General features: G+C 44.2%; 1 protein-coding gene across 1 annotated transcript; it reads left to right on the plus strand.

Annotated features, from left to right (window-relative positions):
- Window positions 1-5,761: 5,761 nt before the first annotated feature.
- LOC109736373 (uncharacterized) lies at window positions 5,762-6,651 on the plus strand. The gene has a single exon (XM_020295595.2). It carries the CDS (start codon window positions 5,876-5,878, stop codon window positions 6,344-6,346), a length of 471 nt encoding a protein of 156 aa, XP_020151184.1. The 5' UTR covers window positions 5,762-5,875; the 3' UTR covers window positions 6,347-6,651.
- Window positions 6,652-13,756: the final 7,105 nt, after the last annotated feature.

Below are 13,756 nucleotides of genomic sequence, written 5' to 3' on the forward strand. Positions count from 1 at the left end.
CTCGCCTCTTTCTCTGAATCCTCACATATGCTCTGAATTTCTGACCTCCTGCTCCGAATTTAGCAAACGATTGAGGATTTCTAGTGTAGGTTGTGACAAAAGTGATATTAGAGCAGTGAAACTGGTCTTACTTCTTCATCCCTGTCGAAGATCTGGCGAGGGTTTGAGGAGCTCTTCCCTTGTAAAATTCCGCAACCGGTCCGCACAAGTTTAGAACTAGGGGTACCGTGGAGACATTGGGTGCTTGGTTTTGGAGAATTGGCTAGAAGAACACCCTGGTCATCTAGTAAAATCCTAGATCTCCAAGTTCCTTAGTTAGTTGGGCAATGGGTAAGACCACAAATCAAACTAGAGGCGATGGTGAGAGTGCCATTATCTATATCACCAAGGAGGAACTTCAGGCCATGGAAGTTGAACTTCAGAAGAAGTTGGGTGATTTTGCCAGGATGGCGCGGTTCTCGACATGATGGAAGATGATGAACCACTTGCACATGCTCTAACTGCTACTGCTACTGCCAGTGCGCCAACCATTTTCCATCACAAGGTGAGCACCGTATCTCGGGGAAAATCTTCAGAGCCACCATTCAAGTTCAGCAAAGAACAAGACACCACCACAGCGACAGCGGCACCGATGGAGATGGACGTCGAGACGGAAGCCCAACAGCAGCAGCCGTGCCGAATGCTCAATTCTTTTCAGGTTAGTAACAATCCTCTCAATTGTTAACATTGTTCATGGGAAAACAAAGAAGACGGTAGCCTGCTGTCTGGTGCAGTTCATCTACAAAATAGCCTGGATTATATTGAACTCCAATAGCACGCGAGATGAAAACGATCTTCTTTTGACCAAGTAAATTCTGAATATCCTACCGATTGCAGGTTTCTTCTGACTTCCGAGAGGCACTCTAGCTACTGAATATGCTGTAAGCGTGTGGCCAGCATGGATTGAACAGGTGTAATGTTAATCCTTAGCGCTACATAGACCAGTAAATATTGTCATTCTTTTAATTGTCTGAACTCTTAAATGTTGTTAATATAAATATGCTGATGTAAAGTGTTTGTCAATCTTTAGGAAAGAACAACAGGAACGTATGGCTTTTTTGAACAATAAAATACGTAAGACAACATGCCTCAGTATATGAACCATGCATGAAGCGTTTATCTTTTAACATCTAGCTAACACGAGAGCATACACAATTTTCCTTTTTAGTGAACTGGTAGCTTTATTGATATCAATAGTATACACAATTAGACATGGCAAATAATAAGAACAACCATTAGCTCTACTATTAACTGTGATTCATATAAGTGAAAACATATCTTACAATGAATTTTAGAATGTACATATGCACTTTTATTATGCCTGCAGTTTAAAATATACCATATGAATTGATGATTAAGATGCTGCCCACGCTTGTTGTACCACTGCCACTGGCCGTCACACACTAGCCACCACGCCTCCTACATGACCATGGCAACCAGCCAACGCTCGAGTCACGAGCTCCCCCCACGAGAACCGTGGATCCCACCACCAAGACCGCCGCCCTGACACCACCCCAACTGAGACTTGTAGCCATTACGACCAAAGAGACAAGCAAAAAAGGCACCTCCTTGCCACCCCTGGACGGTCCCCAGCTCCGACACCAACCTGGGCTGGCCAGATCTGGCCTCCACCCCCCGCTCTTCCGTGCCCGTGCAAGGGACGAGCTCCCCGGTGGCACACCACGACCAAATGAGAGGCAAGGATGACTCTGCTGCCCTCGTGGCGACAAAATCATCCCTCAACGATGGACACTAATGGGGAGAGCATCAACCCTTTGACTTAGCTGGACACTAATGGGGAGAGCATCCGGGCCACGAGGGACTGGATCGAAGGCTGAAACGGGCGGCCTACAAATGAGCCAGTGCTGGAACATAGGCCAACCGTCACCACAGTTGGACCCGCCGAGCCACTGGAAGGCCAGCGCACCCCGGAGGCTAGACCACACCACACCGCCAGGGCCTACGGCCAAAGAAGCAACCACACTAGATCGCTGCCACACCCGCGCCTCCCGCCAGGATCCAACCGTTAGATCTGGATGGACAGACAACCGCCTGATGACACCCACCCCGTAACCGCCGTGTCGCCTCCATGTGCATTCCGTCGCCCTGAACGCCCGTCGTTGTGCCCCCCCTGAGCACAATGCCTTCGTGCATCCGGGCTGCCGTGCGTCAGCTGCTGATGGATGAGCGGAGGGGAAACAAGACTTTGCCCGCCGATGCCTGCTAGCAGCGGTGGGAGAGGAAGGAGGGGGGGGGGCTTGGTTGCAAGCCAAGAAAATTAGCATCACAAACATGCATGTGAATTGTGTCTAGTGTATTACCGTCGTTTCCTTATGTTTCAATTAAAGGACGCCAATCTCCGGCTGAAAGATCGTGAATGTCGCCTAGAGGGGGGGGGGTGAATAGGCGCTTTAAAATAATTACGGTCGAGGCTTGAACAAATGCGGAATAAACCTAGCGGTTAATTTGTCAAGCACAAAACCTACAACAACTAGGCTCACCTATGTGCACCAACAACTTATGCTAAGCAAGAAAAACTACTTAGGTGATAGCAAGATATATGACAAGAAACAATATGGCTATCACGAGGTAAAGTGCATAAGTAAAGGGCTCGGGTAAGAGATAACCGAGGCACGCGGAGACGACGATGTATCCCGAAGTTCACACCCTTGCGGATGCTAATCTCCGTTTGGAGCGGTGTGGAGGCACAATGCTCCCCAAGAAGCCACTAGGGCACCGTAATCTCCTCATGCCCTCGCACAATACAAGATGCCGTGATTCCACTAAGGGACCCTTGAGGGCGGTCACCGAACCCGTACAAATGGCAACCCTTGGGGGCGGTCACCGAACCCGTACACTTTGGCAACCCTTGGGGCGGTCACCGGAACACGTCAAATTGCTCGGGGCGATTTCCACAACCTAATTGGAGACCCCGACGCTTGCCCGGAGCTTTACACCACAATGATTGAGCTCCGAACACCACCAACCGTCTAGGGCGCCCAAGCACCCAAGAGGAACAAGCTCAAGGGTACCAAGCACCCAAGAGTAATAAGCTTCTCAACTTGTAACTTCCACGTATCACCGTGGAGAACTCAAACCGATGCACCAAATGCAATGGCAAGGGCACACGGAGTGCCCAAGTCCTTCTCTCTCAAATCCACTGAAGCAACTAATGCTAGGGAGGAAATTTAGAGGAAGAACAAGAAGGAGAACACCAAGAACTCCAAGATCTAGATCCAAGGGGTTCCCCTCACATAGAGGAGAAAGTGATTGGTGGAAATATGGATCTAGATCTCCTCTCTCTTTTCCCTCAAAAACTAGCAAGAATCCATGAAGGGATTGAGAGTTAGCAAGCTCGAAGAATGTCAACAATGGGGGAAGAACACGAGCTCAAGAGATAAGGTAGAATGGGGAAGAAGACCCCCTTATATAGTGGGGGGAACAATCCAACCGTTACCCCCAAAACAGCCCCGCAGAGGGCGGTACTACCGCAGGAGGCAGCGGTACTACCGCTGATCACAGCGGTACTACCGCTCCCCCGGGCGGTACTACCGTGGAGTCTGGAGGGCAGGAGAGTGACAGACCCGAGCGGTACTGCCGCGGTGGTTGGGTGGTACTACCGCTCGTGAGCGGTACTGCCGCCCTACTGCCGCTGCGAAGTACCGCACTATCCGACACGAGAAATGACCCCTCGAGTCGACGCGGTAGGGGCCTGGTACCGTAGCGGTACTACTGCTGAGGACCCACCAGCGGTACTACCGCTGCGGAGCGGTACTGCCGCTTGTGACCCCTAAGCGGTACTACCGCTGGGTACCGCGGTACTACCGCTGGGACCATCCTAAAGCCACTTCCACGAAAACAAGTATACTCCACGGGAAACCAAAACTGCCATAACTTCTGCAAATGAGCTCCGAATTGAGCAAACTCAAGCTTGTTGGATGGAGGTTATAGTAAGAAGAGGCAGGGAAGGTATGCCAACAAAATAGAGGAGTGAAACCTCCAACCGAGAAGAACCGGCATAACCTTCCAACATCGAAAACATCATAGAAGATGCGAGTGAACTCCGCTTTCGATGAACTCGAGCTTGTCATCAAGATGACCATAAGCTTCAAAAATCACAAAGAGAAAAACCAAACAAGAACCAAGAAAGATGATGCAAGGATGCAATGGTTTGAGCTCTCTACGAATTATACGATCAAGCTACTCATCGAGAGCCCCCCTTGATAGTACGGCAATCGATCCTATAACCCGGTCTCCCAACTACCATCATGAGACCGGTAAAATAGAAAACCTATCAAGGGCAAACCTTTGCCTTGCACATGATCCACTTGAGCTAGATGATGACGATCTTGACTCCCTCAAGTTGGACCACCTTTTTTGGTTGCGTTGGCTCGATGAAGACTAGTTGATTGCTCCCCCATACTCCACTATGGGTGAGCAACTCTTTCGCACATCTTCACAAGTCCATTGTCACCACAATGGACGGCAAGCTTCAAGCATTTGATCTCTTCATGATGCTTCACTTGAACTTGCACACCGCAACATCTTCACAAGTCCATTGTCACCACAATGGACGGCAAGCTTCAAGCATTTGATCTCTTAATGATGCTTCACTTGAACTTGCACACCGCAACCTAACCCCACAAAGAACTCTCACAAAGATCATGGGTTAGTACATAAAGCGTAATTGACAATGCTTACCACACCATGGGATCGCTTGATCCCTCTCGGTACATCTTCTACGCTTTGTGAGTTGATCAAGTTGATTCACTCTTGACTTAGTCTTGATCAACCTTGAATTTTTTCAACTCTCTTCATTTGGATGATGTCTTGAAGATATACATGAATGATCACACAATCTTCTTCTCCAAGACATGCTTGCAATAAGCTCAACTCTCACATGACCAATCTTTGGATAATTCCTTAATAACACCTTGGTCACCACATAAACTTCTTGAAACCAACACATAAACTTCAAGAAATGCCTATGGACAAATCCTTCAAATATAACTCAAGGCAACCATTAGTCCATAGAGATTGTCATCAATTACCAAAACCAAACATGGGGGCACCGCATGTTCTTTCACCGGCGAACGTTGACTGGGCGCATGGCAGTTGCGAACATCCCCGTGGCAGTTTCACGACGGGTTGAGGGTGGGTTGACATTTTGCAAAACTGCCATGCAAGTTTGTTTAAAATTGTTTTTTTTTCAAAAAACTGTCGGATGCATATCTGATGGTTCTGGGGCTGTTCGTCGGGATTTGATAGCGGCGAACGTTTGCTAGATTGGCGGGGACCGGCGCGACGCGGAGGCGGAGGCGCGGCAGATTGCATAGCGTCGTACGGAAATCCTTCCGTAAATCATAGTTGTCTTGTCCCTGTCCCCAAGTTCTAGTGCCTTTTTTCTCGTTTTCTTTTTGGGTTTTCTTTCGGTTTTTCCTGATTAGCCGAGAATGTTAGGTTTTCAGGTCCGGTTTTCCTTATAAACTGGACCAACTCTCTTCCTCTTAATGAAATGCAGGAACCCCTGCCCCTTTCGAGGTGTTCTCGAAAAAAAAACATCATCTTTCATCAAAAACAAAACGCAGTTTAGCTTCCGAGTTTCGAACGGAGGGATCCGACATGGCATGGAATTTGCAGGCGACACGAAGCCGACGCCGGCACCGAGTCGGAAAGGATCATCTCGCCTCAGCGTTCGCGTGAATCTACAAGTATCGGCCTCGTAGTCGTACTACAGGATTGGTACTACTACGTAAGTTCATCATCGTCATAAATAAATCTCCATCTCGATCGCGCTCCTCGCCTGAGCAGCATCGAACTAATAAGTCCGGCACCAATGGACGTGGAGCGCGCCACCGCCACAGCAGCGGTGTATCCACTGCCGCACTCATTTTTCGGCCCGAGGCGGCCGGAGCCCGCGGCCGTAGGTGCGCCAACACGCACCCTTTTCGAGTGGCCGCCGCGGTGGCAGAGGCCGGCCCGGCGTGTGCCGTTCAGTTGGCGGACGTACGATCATGATCCGCCGGTCGTCGCTGCAGCGGCGCCGCCCTACAGGAACAGCGGCTTTAGCGCCGTCCCGGCGTCGGAGAAGGCCATCGCTGGCCTACCCTACAGGGAGAAGGGCTGCTCCGTGTGCATGGAGGCCTTCGAGGAGGGGGAGATGCTCAGGGGATTGGAATGCTCCCACGCGTTCCACGAGGACTGCATCTCCGTGTGGCTCAGCGTCAGCCACCTCTGCCCGCTCTGCCGCTTCGCGCTGCGTACCCAACGCCAAGAGGGTGAGGAGGAACGTACGGGCCGCGAGTAGATGACTGGTCTGCTATCTCAGGATCAGAATTCAGAACCCAATTATCTATGGTTTGTGTGCCCGTTGGCTCTCTCCAAAAAAGTTACTCCCTCCCTATATATTACTCCCTCTGTCCCATAATATAAGAGCGTTTTTGACACTACTGTAGTGTAAAAAACACTCTTGCCTTATGGGACGGAGAGAGTAGTTTACAGAGGAAGTAGTAGTCTATGCAAAAGTATATCTTCAGATCTTCTTTCTAGTTTGGACTAAAAAACAATTCTTCTTCCTAGAGGACTAGGACGGTGCCGGCGTTTGTAACCTTTCGTTTTCTTCTTCATTATTATCATCTTGCTTATCGTGTAACCTAGGGACTTCCTAGTTCGCGCGGGGGTCGGCAGATAGCCTACTATCGCGTACCCCCTCATGCCACCCGCGAGCGCTTTGAGCCAACACATGTTTGGATTTCAAACAAAAATAAAATTCCAAAAATTGTTCATGAATTCGAAAAATGTTTATGAGTTTGAAAAAAATTATGAATTCAAAACAAATCTCAAATTTTTAAAAGTTCCTGAATTCAAAAAATTACCATGATTACAAAAAAATATTTGTGAATTCAAACAATGCTCATGAATTTCAAAAAAAGTCAAAAATTCACAAAAATGTTCATGAACTCAAAAAAGGTCCGAGGATTCAATAAATGTTCTAAAAAAGATGGTTCATGAATTAAAAAATATTCAAGACTTTCTTAAAACATTCACGATTTGAAAAAAATGTTTGTGAATTCAAAGTTTGTTCACGAATTCCCAATAATTATTCAGGAATAAAAATATCATGGGTTCAAAAAATCTTGACAAATTTAAAAAATGTTCGTAAATTTTTCAGAAATGTTCACGATTTTTTTTAAAATAAAATTAGATAAAAACACAAAATAAAATTAAAATAAAAAAAGTAAATACTAGAAGAAAAAACTAACAAATAAGAAAGAAAAAAGGAAAAAATCGGTTCAGCCCATAGAGAGGCCGGGCGCGCGAGAGGGTACGTGATACGTCGGCACTCAGCGATCTACCCGGTAAAAGGAGAGCAACCAATTGAGGAGCGCTCCTTCGACTGCCTTCCCAATGATCACTTGGGGCACGCTCTCAGCTGCCGCCATGTGTCGCGCTCTGAGTGCTCACTCCGAATTTTGTTTTTAGTTTTATTTTATCACACGTGTTTTCGGCTTTTTAGATGGTTTTTTTCTTTTGATTTTTGGCTTTTCGGTATTTCACCTGCCTTTTTAGCTTCTCAGCCAAAAAAACATCAATTTTTTTTTGCGCAAAAAACCGTTTCTTTTTTTGCTTCCGCGAAAGGCATGGGCGTGCCTCTAGAAAACAAAAAAAACGTGTATTCTCTTTTTTTTCTTCCGTGAGAGGCACGGTTTTGCTTCCGCGAGAGGCACAAGTGTGCCTCTAGAAAACAAAAAAAAAAGCGTGTTTGCTCTTCTTTTCCTTTTGTGAGAGGCATGGTTTTGCTTCCGCGAGAGGCACGGTCGTGTCTCTTGAAAACAGAAAAATTACGTTTTCTCTTTTTTTTCTGTGAGAGGCAAGGTTTTGCTTTTGCAAGAGGCACGGCCGTGCCTCTCGGAAATAAAAAAAAAACACGTTTTCTCTTCTTTTTTTTCTTCCATGAGAGGCACAGTTTTGCTTCCGTGAGCGAGAGGTACGGACGCGCCTGCTATCTGAGCATCTATAGTTCGTTTTGCTAAAAAAATATCTATGGTTTGTGCCCCATTGGCATTTGTAATCTTTCTTACCGTGTAATCTGGGGACCTCCTAGTTCGCACGGGGGTCGGCAGATAGCCTACCACGTGCACCCCTCATGCCACCCGCGAGTGCTTTGAGCCAACCCATGTTGGATTTCAAACAAAAATCAAATTCCAAAAATTGTTCATGAAATCAAAAAATGTTTACGAGTTCGAAATTACGAAGTCAAAATAAGTTCTAATTTTTTTAAAATTTCCTGAATTCAAAAAATGTCCATGATTACAAAAAAATGTTCGCGAATTCATTTTTCTTATGAATTTCAAAAACGTCACAAATTCACAAAAATGTTCACGAATTCAAAAAATGTCCGAGGATTCAATAGTGTTCATAAAAAAGGGTTCACTCCGAATTTTGTTTTTAGTTTTATTTTATCACACGTGTTTTCGGCTTTTTAGATGGTTTTTTTCTTTTGATTTTTGGCTTTTCGGTATTTCACCTGCCTTTTTAGCTTCTCAGCCAAAAAAACATCAATTTTTTTTTGCGCAAAAAACCGTTTCTTTTTTTGCTTCCGCGAAAGGCACGGGCGTGCCTCTAGAAAACAAAAAAAACGTGTATTCTCTTTTTTTTCTTCCGTGAGAGGCACGGTTTTGCTTCCGCGAGAGGCACAAGTGTGCCTCTAGAAAACAAAAAAAAAAGCGTGTTTGCTCTTCTTTTCCTTTTGTGAGAGGCATGGTTTTGCTTCCGCGAGAGGCACGGTCGTGTCTCTTGAAAACAGAAAAATTACGTTTTCTCTTTTTTTTCTGTGAGAGGCAAGGTTTTGCTTTTGCAAGAGGCACGGCCGTGCCTCTCGGAAATAAAAAAAAAAACACGTTTTCTCTTCTTTTTTTTCTTCCATGAGAGGCACAGTTTTGCTTCCGTGAGCGAGAGGTACGGACGCGCCTGCTATCTGAGCATCTATAGTTCGTTTTGCTAAAAAAATATCTATGGTTTGTGCCCCATTGGCATTTGTAATCTTTCTTACCGTGTAATCTGGGGACCTCCTAGTTCGCACGGGGGTCGGCAGATAGCCTACCACGTGCACCCCTCATGCCACCCGCGAGTGCTTTGAGCCAACCCATGTTGGATTTCAAACAAAAATCAAATTCCAAAAATTGTTCATGAAATCAAAAAATGTTTACGAGTTCGAAATTACGAAGTCAAAATAAGTTCTAATTTTTTTAAAATTTCCTGAATTCAAAAAATGTCCATGATTACAAAAAAATGTTCGCGAATTCATTTTTCTTATGAATTTCAAAAACGTCACAAATTCACAAAAATGTTCACGAATTCAAAAAATGTCCGAGGATTCAATAGTGTTCATAAAAAAGGGTTCACTCCGAATTTTGTTTTTAGTTTTATTTTATCACACGTGTTTTCGGCTTTTTAGATGGTTTTTTTCTTTTGATTTTTGGCTTTTCGGTATTTCACCTGCCTTTTTAGCTTCTCAGCCAAAAAAACATCAATTTTTTTTTGCGCAAAAAACCGTTTCTTTTTTTGCTTCCGCGAAAGGCACGGGCGTGCCTCTAGAAAACAAAAAAAACGTGTATTCTCTTTTTTTTCTTCCGTGAGAGGCACGGTTTTGCTTCCGCGAGAGGCACAAGTGTGCCTCTAGAAAACAAAAAAAAAAGCGTGTTTGCTCTTCTTTTCCTTTTGTGAGAGGCATGGTTTTGCTTCCGCGAGAGGCACGGTCGTGTCTCTTGAAAACAGAAAAATTACGTTTTCTCTTTTTTTTCTGTGAGAGGCAAGGTTTTGCTTTTGCAAGAGGCACGGCCGTGCCTCTCGGAAATAAAAAAAAAACACGTTTTCTCTTCTTTTTTTTCTTCCATGAGAGGCACAGTTTTGCTTCCGTGAGCGAGAGGTACGGACGCGCCTGCTATCTGAGCATCTATAGTTCGTTTTGCTAAAAAAATATCTATGGTTTGTGCCCCATTGGCATTTGTAATCTTTCTTACCGTGTAATCTGGGGACCTCCTAGTTCGCACGGGGGTCGGCAGATAGCCTACCACGTGCACCCCTCATGCCACCCGCGAGTGCTTTGAGCCAACCCATGTTGGATTTCAAACAAAAATCAAATTCCAAAAATTGTTCATGAAATCAAAAAATGTTTACGAGTTCGAAATTACGAAGTCAAAATAAGTTCTAATTTTTTTAAAATTTCCTGAATTCAAAAAATGTCCATGATTACAAAAAAATGTTCGCGAATTCATTTTTCTTATGAATTTCAAAAACGTCACAAATTCACAAAAATGTTCACGAATTCAAAAAATGTCCGAGGATTCAATAGTGTTCATAAAAAAGGGTTCACTCCGAATTTTGTTTTTAGTTTTATTTTATCACACGTGTTTTCGGCTTTTTAGATGGTTTTTTTCTTTTGATTTTTGGCTTTTCGGTATTTCACCTGCCTTTTTAGCTTCTCAGCCAAAAAAACATCAATTTTTTTTTGCGCAAAAAACCGTTTCTTTTTTTGCTTCCGCGAAAGGCACGGGCGTGCCTCTAGAAAACAAAAAAAACGTGTATTCTCTTTTTTTTCTTCCGTGAGAGGCACGGTTTTGCTTCCGCGAGAGGCACAAGTGTGCCTCTAGAAAACAAAAAAAAAAGCGTGTTTGCTCTTCTTTTCCTTTTGTGAGAGGCATGGTTTTGCTTCCGCGAGAGGCACGGTCGTGTCTCTTGAAAACAGAAAAATTACGTTTTCTCTTTTTTTTCTGTGAGAGGCAAGGTTTTGCTTTTGCAAGAGGCACGGCCGTGCCTCTCGGAAATAAAAAAAAAAACACGTTTTCTCTTCTTTTTTTTCTTCCATGAGAGGCACAGTTTTGCTTCCGTGAGCGAGAGGTACGGACGCGCCTGCTATCTGAGCATCTATAGTTCGTTTTGCTAAAAAAATATCTATGGTTTGTGCCCCATTGGCATTTGTAATCTTTCTTACCGTGTAATCTGGGGACCTCCTAGTTCGCACGGGGGTCGGCAGATAGCCTACCACGTGCACCCCTCATGCCACCCGCGAGTGCTTTGAGCCAACCCATGTTGGATTTCAAACAAAAATCAAATTCCAAAAATTGTTCATGAAATCAAAAAATGTTTACGAGTTCGAAATTACGAAGTCAAAATAAGTTCTAATTTTTTTAAAATTTCCTGAATTCAAAAAATGTCCATGATTACAAAAAAATGTTCGTGAATTCATTTTTCTTATGAATTTCAAAAACGTCACAAATTCACAAAAATGTTCACGAATTCAAAAAATGTCCGAGGATTCAATAGTGTTCATAAAAAAGGGTTCATGAATTAAAAAATATTCATGATTTGAAAATTATGTTTGTGAATTCAAAAATTGTTCATAAATTCCATATAATTGTTCAGGAATAAAAATATCATGGGTTCAAAAAATGTTCTTACATTTTAAGAAATCTTCATGATTTTTTTTTAAATAAGATAAAAACACAAAATAAAATTAAAAGACAAAAAATTAAAATGAAGGAAATAACAGAAGAAAAAACTAAGAAATAAGGAAGAAAAAAAAAGGAAAAATCGGCTCAGCCCATAGAGAGGCTGGGCGTGTGAGAGGGTATGTGGGTACTCAGCGATCTACCCGGAAAATAGGAGAACAACTAATTGAGGATCGCTCCTTCGGGAGCCTGGCACGCTCTCAACATCCACCATGTGTCGCGCTCTGGGTGCTTCCTTCGGATTTTTTTCCGCACATGTTCTCGGCTTTTTTGATGTTTTTTTTCAGCTCTTCAGTTTTTCATCGGTCTTTCTTAGTTTTTCGGCAAAAAAAACAGAAAAAAATTAAACGAAAAAACACATTTTTCGCTTCCGTGAGAGCACATGTTTGCTTTCATGAGAGGTATGGCCGTGCCTCTAGGAAACTGACAAAAAGCGTGATTTCTCTTTTTATTTTTCTGTGAGAGGCACGGCCTCTCTGAAACGGAAAAGAAAAGTGTTTTCTCTAAAAAAAATTCTTCTGTGAGAGGTACGGTTTTGCTAAATGATGAATTATTTTTCAATCATGTTTGTGCTTTAAATTTCACTCGCAATTTGAATTTAAATTCGACTTAGGTTTATATCCCGGAGAGATTAAGCTAAGCAAAAATAGGATGACATGGCATCATTAGTCAGGGATCACTGTAGCATAATTACAGGGGTGTTACAAAGTTTATCCGAAATGTAATGAATTCCGTCATGTTTATATAAAGTTCGTTGTGTTTGCATGAATCTCTTCTGGTTTGTATGCAAATTTGGCTCTGTTTGCATAAATTTCGTCCTGTTGTTTGGATAGTAGTTGAAATATATGCAAATAGCGTTAGATGGCAGCCTCCCGTATCCGTGTCCATGGAAAGAGGGAAGGAAATTTATAAGTCACCGTTGGAGATGCCCTTAACTGGTGTTCTAATAAAAAAATGGTCTCAAATGCTTTATTTATTGTATGTATAGAAAAAATGCTATATTTATTTTACACATAGATAGAAGCTCCGGTATTAGATTATTCTCCCCAAAGTCCCACCTCTATATGTTTCAAAATAAAAAAAGATAAAAAAAAGAAGGGAAATCGTAGCTAAAAAAAAAACCGCATCGCATCTCTGGCGCTGCCTCGGCGGCCGGCGCCGTGGTCACCGGAGCCTCCTCGCCATCGGTGTCCCACGCCGGAGCTGCCGCAGCCAACAAGGTACCACTCTGGAACTGCTGACTCCGCCACCGCCGCCGACGTCCCACGACGCGCCTCTTGTTCTCTCGTCCCCGATCTCCGGGTGGAACTGCAGCAGGCGCGGTGAAGGAGAGGGGAGAGTAAGCCGATCTTGTTCCAGGCCACGCTCGCATTGGCGGTCCTCCTCCCCACGTCAGACACGCCAAGTTCTGTTGCTACTGATCGGACGCTACGTTGCACGCAAGGTGTTTGAGGTAATGCCCCTTAATGTTTATAGTTCATGTTAATTCTACTTTTGTCTTGATGCTAGATGTTCTGCATGAAGAATCATTTTGCTATGATACAATTGGAGTGTGGCAGCTTTCCCTGTTGAAATTTGTGCATGTTAGCTGTTAATACTGTTAGAATAAATCTCAGCATACCGTCGATCATCCGAGGACCAAGCAATCACACGAGCACGACACCGAGATTTGTTAACGAGGTTCACCGATATTGCTACATCCCCGGGTCTGACTATGGACACTCCTCCCCATGACACTGCTATAATCGCCCTGGACGCCGGCACATGTCGCCGGCTTCCCCTGCGTTCCTGTGCTATTATGTTGGCATAGGTTACATCGTGTGTCTACCCCCGCTATATATGAGAGGCCTAGGATACAAGTGTCCTACTAGGACACGACTCCATATCCTATCTAAACACAATACAACTACAAGTCCAACTGTAACCTACCTTGTACACAATATTCGACACAACTCCAACAAACTCCACCTTGACGAATATTCTCCACCACCTTGAATTCGTCCATGCATCAAACTTTCATGTACATTGGACTTGAGTTTATCCCGTGAGCACTGCTGCTACTCCAAAGACTCCATGTGACTCCACCTGCAACTTGTAGTCCCTTCTTTTCTTGACCACAGTCAACACTCGAGCAAAGTTAAGTTCCTTGTTACTCTAGTTTGTGCTCCCAACTTCCAGAGTATCAGTCCAACGCCATCATACACTGA

The sequence above is a fragment of the Aegilops tauschii genome, chromosome 5 (genome assembly GCF_002575655.3).
Source record: "Aegilops tauschii subsp. strangulata cultivar AL8/78 chromosome 5, Aet v6.0, whole genome shotgun sequence".
Taxonomy (NCBI): Eukaryota; Viridiplantae; Streptophyta; class Magnoliopsida; order Poales; family Poaceae; genus Aegilops; species Aegilops tauschii.